Source organism: Quercus lobata, chromosome 11 (genome assembly GCF_001633185.2).
Source record: "Quercus lobata isolate SW786 chromosome 11, ValleyOak3.0 Primary Assembly, whole genome shotgun sequence".
NCBI classification, from domain to species: Eukaryota; Viridiplantae; Streptophyta; class Magnoliopsida; order Fagales; family Fagaceae; genus Quercus; species Quercus lobata.
This window is the reverse complement of record NC_044914.1, coordinates 19,953,988-19,964,171: the sequence shown is the minus strand read 5'-3', so window position 1 is coordinate 19,964,171 and position 10,184 is coordinate 19,953,988. Positions and strand designations below refer to the sequence as shown.

At 33.8% G+C, this 10,184-nt stretch overlaps 1 protein-coding gene across 1 annotated transcript; it reads left to right on the top strand.

Moving 5' to 3' along the window:
- Window positions 1-5,163: 5,163 nt before the first annotated feature.
- Window positions 5,164-6,750, top strand: LOC115967917. The gene is made up of 4 exons (XM_031087072.1): window positions 5,164-5,249; window positions 5,344-5,802; window positions 5,893-5,931; window positions 6,560-6,750. The coding sequence occupies exons 2-4, from the start codon at window positions 5,443-5,445 to the stop codon at window positions 6,611-6,613; spliced, it is 453 nt and encodes a 150-aa protein (XP_030942932.1). The 5' UTR covers window positions 5,164-5,249; window positions 5,344-5,442; the 3' UTR covers window positions 6,614-6,750.
- Window positions 6,751-10,184: the final 3,434 nt, after the last annotated feature.

The window sequence follows — 10,184 nt, the reverse complement described above, 5'->3', positions numbered from 1 at the left end:
CATTTGTAAAGGCATATTGCGTGCAAAGTTTGACAATGTTGCATATATATGTGGAAACTATTATTTTGTCAAAATTGTTAAGAAATAAAAGTTTGAACATATAATCACTAATAGCATAGACGTATCTTTCCAGTTCGTTCAGGGCTTTCCAGTCACTATGACTCTAGGTATGCCTTGAAAAGCACAACCTAGAAGGATCTAGACGTTTGAAAGGATTGTGGTTGTGAATTCCACCCTATGAGTCTATGACCCTATCCTCTTTCACAATTTGCCTACGGATGTCAATTTGTAATTGGATTTTAGGACTTATACGTTGAAGTCTATTGGCACTTGCTAAAATAAAAATTTAGGTTCACCAAACATAAGATGACACTTAAATATATATGATATGGATTTGGATTAATCCATACCATCATTCTCCTTCAATATTTTTTTTACTTTTTTTAAAAAATTATTTTTTACTCAACTTGTTCACGGCACTCCCAATATGGTATATACAATGCGAATATATACTAATATATAGAATGTAGATATATATTGTTTCTTTTCTTTTTTCTTTTTTGATGAAAGACAATTACATTAAAACATAAGCAATTACAAAAGGGGCAGGACACAGCCCCTTTTCATTTAAAATGAGATGGTCTATTTCTTACATGTTAAAGTTGTGATGTGAGAGAGAGAGAGAGAGTTCAACCTTAGATGATTAGCCAAAGACTAAGTGGAAGTTAGTGTGCTTGTTATATACGTACAATGCCATACATCAGCTTACAATAGGTTTTAGACCTCTAAGCCCAAAATATCTTTAACATTGCATTTTCAAATTTTATTAATTCACAAATTTAAAGTTGAATGTAGTATCATATTATTTAGTCAGTTGTTATTTGTTGGTATACAACATAAAGAGTAAAATTTAATAAGATAATAAATAAAAGAGTGAGAGGATTAAAAAATAATGATAGAGGACAAAATTGAAAATTGATCGATAATTCTCATGTTAATTTGAGATAGTAGAAAAGGAGAAGGATAGTGTGAAAAAGAAATAATTTATTTATTCATAGTTGGACTCACTATTTAGAAAATAAGAGTATTCTCGAGTTAAATAGATAGAGTTTTCCCCATTAAGGTGTTCAAGAATGGAAGGTTTGATATAGCCTTAATAAAAAAAAATGAAGTCATCGCATGATGATGTATGTAGTATGTACATGATTTAATTTTGATTAAGCATGACTAATATGTGATTAAGCTAACTCAAACAAAGTGGGCAGTGTGAAAATAATTTTAGTAGGAAATTAATAGACTAAAATTAAACTTACTTCATTTACATAAAAAAGTAGCTACAAACGAGACTAAATCTTTATCTATACTAAAAGAGAAAATTTTAGGGAAGAACAAACATGGTTTTGGTATGGGGTTAACTTGTCATTTTTTTTTTTTTTTTTTTGAAATGAAGACTCTCGTTATACTTGTGTCTTTGTTATAGGATATATGTGTCCTCATGACTTAAGAATCGGATTGATACTAATATATAATTATTACGTGAAACTGTTACTTCTTCATGTTGTTGCATATATATGTTATAACTGTTATTTTTTCGTGTTAAGAAACAATAGTTTTAACATACATAATTATCTTTAATACAGTTAACAATTATTGGCTGTGCTTGTTAACCATTTTTCCTCTTTGTGTTGTAAAAGGTGTTGGACGCAAGAATGAGGAGGAAACGTCAGTTGCAACTTGTTTACGTTGGGCAAGGATCTTCACACTCACGACAATAGGTGGAGGCAGCTGATGAGGAACCCCACATTTCTGAGGACACAAGACCGGTGGCAACACCGGTGGCAAGTGACGATGATGAGACACTGGCTCCAGGTATTGGTCATGTTTTCGAATGTAAGGTTTAATGTTTATTATTGGATGCTTAGATCAATTCTAATACCTATAGGAATTCATTTGGTTCACATTTTTTAATATTGTAGGATTTATGTTTTGCAATTTCAATTATGAGTTGCTGGTTTACAAAAACTAATAATATAATTAAAATATCTAAATATATTGAGTATATTCTGCTGACTTTGGTGCGTTTGGTCCAATCATTTCCTTTGGGTCCAATTCGGTCGATTTTGGTCTTTTTGGTCCAATTTGGTCTGCTCAGTCCATTTTGGTCCTACAGTGTCTACCTCAGTCCTTTAGGTCCACTATGGTCCATTCAATCACTTCGGTCCAATTTCATCCACTTTGGTCCACTCCGTCCACTTTCATTCATTCAGTGTACTTAAGAATGATCAAAGATAAGTTCGGGTTGAAATTATATATTCTAAATCCAAATTTATTAAGGATAAATGAAGGCAACCCAAACGAAGCATGGTTGCTTGTCTTTTCAAAAGCTACGTAAGTGGGTTACATGAATGCATGGGAGAAAGGCCTAAATTTACTCATGTTTTGTTTAAATGAAATCGTAAACCTTTTATTATTTAAGTTGGTAGATGCATAATTTTTGCGTGGTGTGATATTTTTCACTAGTTCTAAGCTTTGTTAAATCAGTCCTAATATTGCTGGTCTTGTAGATACAAATGATTATGTTCAAAACCAAACACCGGTACAAAATCCAGCACCGGAACAAAATCCAGCATCAAAAGATAGGCCTGGAAAATGTGGGAAAACAAGGCTGGTTGACATATGGGCAATGACTAGTGAGTACAAAATTCAGTTGCCGTTAAATGATGAAGGCCAACTGATTGGCGATGACGGGTCTTTGTTCATTCGGTGGTTGGGCTCGTTTTGCGAGAATGGCCTATTATGCCAGCTTTCGCTTGCTGGGGTGGCCAAGCATCCCTCAAAAGTTTAAAAATGATTGTTGGACGGAGATTGAGGTAGTGTGAAAATGAAATATTAGTTATTTTTCTTTACAGCTACTGTCCTAATTAAATGTTATATTCAGTCGTTGTTCTAATTAAAATACCACATTTTGCTAACTCCACTTTTGCATTTCAGCAACAATATATAATTGATCCCACTATTGTCAAACCACCCAATCAAATGGGATAGGCAATGAATTAGCTAGGAGAATGAGGAGAAATCGCAGGACCAAGTTGAAGAAGGATCACAAAAAACCTGGGCTGTCACGTGAACTGGTATTGGCTAGTCAACCACCTAGGGTTATCACAGCGCACTGGAAGGAGATGGTTGACTATTGGTTCAATGACAAAACTGAGGTACCGCTACTTTCTTCGTCGATTTCATGTTCATGGTAATTTAGTCAAGAGATTTTTTTTTTTTTTTTAATGGTAATGTGGTTGCAAACATTAAGTATCAAAAACAAGGCGAGTCGAGGCAAGCAGGAAGACATAGCAAGATGTGGGGCCAAAGGTCTTGCTCAAATTTCTGCTCAAATGGTAAGAAATAAACTTAGAATTCATAAATGCCTACATGATGTCCCCTAATATTTTGAGGTGCTATTTACCAAGTTAACCTCATTTCATTTGTTTTAGGAATAAGGATAAGTTAGTTAAATTATAGGTTTTTTTGTAAGTAAAAAATGCAATACATAACTTTATGCATCCTTTTAATATATAGAGATGACTTTGTTAATCCTCTTAATATATAGATATTAAGCGGCCACTTAAGGAAAGTAATTTCCTTTCCTAACATGATCCCAGGCGAATTATGCATGTCTATAAATATTCAATATCATCCACACATGATTAAATGACAATCACACAAACTTGCTATTCATTATAGCGAATAGATGCTTAAAAACAATGAAATAAAAAGGGATTTATAGAATAGGATTTAAAACTAAGGGGAAGCTTTGGAATTGATGAAGGATTATTTATTTGGAAATTATTTGAATTGATTTGGGAGAGAGTTTGGGTGATAATTTTATGGAATAGGAATAACAAATTTTCTCTTACATACCATTGAGTCATTGTCCTTTATATATATCTATATATATATATATATATTTTTTTTTTTTTTTCTATGAAAGTCATGAGGTACAAATTATGCACAGTTGGTCAGTATGTAGTTCATGAAAACCATTTTGCTTGTTCTTGATACAAATGAGAAGTCTCTGTAACATACTTTCTAAATTGACCAACTTTGGATCATTTGTTGCTATGATAAAGAGAAAACAGTGTTCCATAACATTTGGATTGCCTGTCTTTGTTTTATGTGTGTATCGGAAGAGAAAGTCTAGCGAAATTTGCTTGTACACTAGTTCAACCTAGAATTTAAATTTCGATGCCCACTAGCTCACATGATAGATTATGTGTATGTGGTTTTTTTAATGGTGTTGGATTAGAAGGAACTAGCCAGTCTTACAGTAACTGAATTTTTTGAGTTAAATTTCATACAAGGTGACTTTTTTTGTGAGATGTTATATATATTTGTAATATTTTAAAGCTGAATGTTACAGTTTTTCACCGAGTGTAGATCAAAGAAAAATTATGGTTACCAAATATAAAATGGAGTCCTAGATCGTCAATTCATAGAAACCATCATATGTCCCCTTAAAATCTTGACGTGCTTATCTAGGATGTAATCGTAAACAACTCTTGTAGCTGCAACTTAGTAAAATATAGAGAACATAATCTCCACGTTATCTAATTATCCAAGACAACTAAATTTAGTTTTAAATAAAATTCTATATGAGAAAAAGAAAGGAAATTCCTATAATTGACGTCATTGATGTTAAGGTGATCATTCATCCATTTGACTTCAAACTGTTGCTATATACAAACAAAAGCTTGGTGCACATATTTTCCAGCAAATCATCGAACATAACATTGGATTAGTTGCAAATCATAGAGAAACATGCCTAGTTTACTAAGTCCGAACATTTTAGATCACCTATGGGTAATTTTAGATGCGCATCTCAATCTTATCTCAAATAGTGTTATTATAGAAAGTCTATGATGCCTATTTTCTAACTCTCCATGTCATTTTTATTTTTAATCTCTTCATTTAACAACCCCACGTGTATTTGGAAGGTTGCAAAATACTCTCATTTTCTTACTAATCTCTCAGCTTTATCTTTATTTGACTAACTTTGTTATGTTATGACTATCTCATTGTGAACTTGTGTTAATTGTGGCATAACAAAATTAAATAGTTAGTGTTTATTGTAATTATGTTTGTTCATCATATAAGCGAAAGATAAAGGGGCGGCAGTCGAACGCGCGGATGTATTTCAAAAAGTATACTGTACGAAAGATGGGGTTGCTGTTAGTGACCGTGTGCAAGATCAGATGGTAAGGACAATTTAATCGAATTGAATTTTAGTGTATTTTGTGTTTGTATTAATTATGGTTTGTAATATGTTGTTTGGTTCTTGTGGGAAAACAGGATAGGATGGTAGTACTTTTGAATGAACAGGACATATGACTACACGGAGAGATTGGTAATGGAATCCTCTGGTCCAACGACGACGCATATGCTCGGGTGATGGGTTGTCCAGAGCGCCCAGGTTGTGTACGTGGGGTAGGCTTTGGGATCACCCCATCAGGAAGAAGTGCCAGAAACGCATCACAGTTTATCTCGACTAGTACTCCATCGTCAAGCAGAACTCACGAAAGGATGTCAGAGTTGGAGACGAGTCATGAAGAGCTTAGGGAGGCACTAGCTCAATCTAGGGAGGAACTAGCAATTTGTAGGGGGCAAGTAGCTCAATCTGAGACGAGGCATAGGGAGGAACTAGCTCAATCTGAGGCAAGGCACCAAGCACGGATGGCCGAAATGATGGCATCGATGAAAACCATGTTTGCTTCACTTAGCCAGGGGATACATGGTTTAGGTCCTTCTCAGGTACTAAACAAATGTTATTTAGCCAAAAACTTAATATCTTGCACACGAATTGTTATGTGATATTAATACGATGCCTTTAATATATTTTAGGGTGGCGTGCTTGATGGGAATGAAACTGTGAATCTTGAGGTAAAACAAAATTCCTCTAAAAATTTCTCTACAAATAGTAGCCTTCATATATACATACCATGCTATGATGGATATACTATGAACCTCAGTAGTCAGTACAGGAGGAAAGAAAATTTCTGCTGGTGATGAATATGTTATAAAATCTCATAATGCAATTGTATTAATGTAAGATAAGTTGATTCAAGATGCATTTCAAAGGTGTATATCAGTATCGCATTCTTATTTGTCACCTGAAACATGAAGAACACGGTTTCTTGGCATATTCACATCTAGATCTCCATGACTAGACACATTCAAAATACATAAAGGAACAAAACAATTTAAATTATCAATGTCAATAATGTATTGCTGAACTTGATTGAATTCGAAGTTTTGACTAGGTTGTTTTAACGAATAGTTGAACTATTGCGTAGTCTTCCTCTCATGTTACTCTTTGTATTTTATTTTTTTAATCCAAATGAGCTCTCCCTCATAACATTGATCTCCCAAATTGCTCCATTGTGAGGCCTTTTGATACAAATGTGCATCTAAGCATTGCCGAATTACAATTTCAAATTCATGTTTAGAGTATTATGTATTGCAAGCAAAAATTTGGCAAATTTAACTCCCACCAAAATAATTTGTGCAGTTTTACCATGAAGTGGACAACAAAGCAAACTGGTTGCTGCCTGTGGCTATTTGAGAGCAATTTAGAATGTAAAAAAATCTTTCTGGTATATTTTTTGTGATGTACAAAAATCCTTGTGATGTAGGAATGGGAACTTGTTTATTTCCTTTGTGATGTTTATGGAACTTGTGATGTTTATTATGGAACTTGTGATCTTGGGATGTAATGACGTTTATGGAACTTGTTTATTTCCCTTTGTGATGTTTATAGAACTTGTGATGTTGGAATGGGAACTTGTTTATTTTCCTTGTGATGTTTATGGAACTTGTGATCTTGAGATGTAATGATGTTTATGAAACTTGTTTATTTTCTTTTTGATGTTTATGGAACTTGTGATGTAGGAATGGGAACTTGTTAAATTCCCTTGTGATGGTTATGGAACTTGTGATATTGGGATGAATTAAGTTGTGAAAGCAGGAGTTGTTATAGAACTTGTGATTCTTGGGATGTGTTGTGAAAGCAAGGAGTTGTGTGAATAGCAGGAAGTTGAGAAAGCAGGGAAAAAAATTAAAAATTAAAAAAAAAAAAAAACCATATTGGCGTTTTTAAAACGCGGCTATAGGTTCAGACTTATAGCTGTGTTTCTTAGAAACGCCGCTATAGGTTAGGCTTGAGCTGCGTTTTGAATGCGGCTATAGACTCTTATTCAGCTACCTTGAAACAACCTATTGTCCCGTTTTAAAAACGTGGTTTTTAGGTCCAAAGCCTTAGCCGCGTTGCTAACTGCAGCTCAAAGCTGTCCTGGAGCCGCATTTATTTTCTAATAAACGCGGCTAAGGTTGGGGTCTACTGTTGTGTTTCCAAAAATGCAGCTATAGGTCCGAATCCTATAGCCGCGGTTAGAAAATGCGGCTATAGGTCTAGTTTTAATCGCGGTTTCAAAAATGCGGCTATAGGCTTTGAGCTACGCTCTTTAGGCCGCATTTATAAACACAGCCATAGGAAACACGGCTCTATCCTATAGTCGCATTTTTGGGGTCTTAAGCTGCGTTTTTCAAATGTAGCTTTAGACCGGTTTTTTTGTAGTGACTTTTTTTTTTTTTAAATGTAAATCAATTTTTCAAGTAGTGAGTTACATACAATAAAAAACTCTATTTTTGAAACATCGAGTTTCTATTATTACTTCAATGGTCAAGGTCCTTTTTTTATAAGAGAAATGATATGTCTACAACATTTTTATAACAAATCCTAAGTGGCAAGTTGTTACTAGTTGTTATTGTTAGGGCAAAAAGATAATCTTAGCGTTAGTTTGAAATTTGAACCAATAACCACTAACCACCTGTGATTTGTTGTAAAAATATTATAGAAATATTATAAACGTAGCATCTCTCTTTTTATAAATTTAACTCAATATTCAAAAATTTGAGTTAAGTGCATTACAAAACTCGATTATGGCAACATCGAGTTTCAATTATTACTTCACAAGTCAGTCAGAGTCCCTTTTTTTTTTTAAATGTAACTCAATTTTTCAAGTAGCGAGTTACATACATTAAAAAACTTGGTTTTTGAAACATCGAGTTTCTATTATTACTTCATTGGTCAGAGACCGTTTTTATAAATGTTACTCGATATTTAAAACTTCGAGTTAAGTACATTACAAAACTCAATTGTAGCAAAATCGAGTTTCAATTATTACTTCACTGGTTAGTCAGAGTCTTTTTTTTTTTTAAATGTAACTCGATATTTTAAAAATCGAGTTACGTACAATACATAACTCAGTTTCTGAAAGGTCAAGTTTCAATTATTACTTCACTGCTTAGAGTCCTCTTTTTTGAAAAAAAAAAATTGTTACTCAATATTTAAAAAATCTATAGACATGCATTACAAAATTCGAGTTTTAAAGCAGTTTCAATTATTACTACACTAGTCCAAGACCTTCTTCTTTAAATGTAACTCAATATTTAACAAATCGAGTTACATGCATTACAAAACTCGATTTTTAAAACATCGAGTTTCAATTATTACTTCATTGGTTCGACGCATTTCACTTAAATGTAACTTGATATTTCTAAATTCGAGTTACATGCATTGCAAAACTCGATTTTTAAAATATCAAGTTTTAATTATTACTTCACTAGGCACAGTTCATTTACCATGCATTTGACTGCCCCACTGTGTTATTCTGTTGGTAACCATTTGAGCAAAGTGTTCTGTCACTTTCTACTTCTTGTCAGTAGCTTCACTAAAGGTAGTAATTCTTTAGAGTCCACATCTTCATCGTTGCATCAACATCTACCCTTACAAGTAATAGCTAATGACAATTTTAGTACAAATTATGATAAGTAAATTGTATCTAGTTGGGTGATGAAGTTAGTAGCTACTTATTTGGAATAGGTTCTCTCTTTGGGCCCTAATGTAGTAGATGTTACTTCTCCCTTACGTACTTGCTATATATTAACAATATAGAGCTAGAATAGGTTGTGTCTTTCAATTAGTTACTATATTTTACCCATTTCTGATGTACAATATCTTACTTGACACCCAAAACCATTGCACGTTAATATATATATATATATATATATATTTGGCTCACGAGCAGCACTACATGATACATCGTAGCACGACATTGATGATATGCCCTATATCGCTAATGATATGAAATGAAAATTTTGAAAATGTTCAAAAATGTGTCTAGCATGTGTTGTGCACATTTATTTCAAGAAGAATAAATTACTGAGTTTGAATGCGTGTTCTTAGAAATTAGTTTGAATGTACGTACTTAGAAATTATAATTGCGTCGTTATTTCTCACATCAATTCTACTACCTGATAACTACATCTGTTTGTCATTAGGTTCATTATGGGTTGCCATTATTTCTATGTTTACTACGATGGGGAGGCATATCATTATGACTCGCATGGGTTGTCATACTGAGGTCATTTACAAAAGTAGAAGTTTATTAAACTGAAACGTGGGATACACTTGAAAAATTTTCGAGGGAAGATAATGACAGCTTTGGGGTTGGACAAGAATTCGCATGACATATCCATTGTATATCGTGCTCCTCAGCAACTGGTGAATACCCAAGTTTTCTAAAATTTAGTTCAGATACTACGTGATGATGACGTGGACATAATGTGGGCAATGATTAAGCAAACACCTCAATTCATAACTTCAGACTTGAATGTAACTATTGAGGCTATTAGGCTTAATGTTGGCAAAGGTTCGCAGCATACAAATAGACCCGAAGAGCTACAATCAGTACCGGTTGATGTGTATCCTTCATTTACGTAACACACCTCTTTGCCTTACAATGTTCACCCATGTGATGAAGCTAATCTGGATGATATCGAAGAAGCAGAAGTGTTGGGGGCAATACACACACATGAGGTACAAGGGTCTATACATGGAAATGAACATGTTCAAACCTATATGGATAAGGCATTCGATATTGATGCCAGTTGAGATATATACAAAGAGTTCATTGATAATGATGATGTTGAGGACAATCTTGAATTCCTTCATGAATTACAAGTGGAACACACTGTCCACGCATGCCCCATTCCAAATCCTACACTCGAATGGTTCACATTAAACACATGAGATAATATTCATGACCCATCACCTTCTATGGAAACATGTCTGA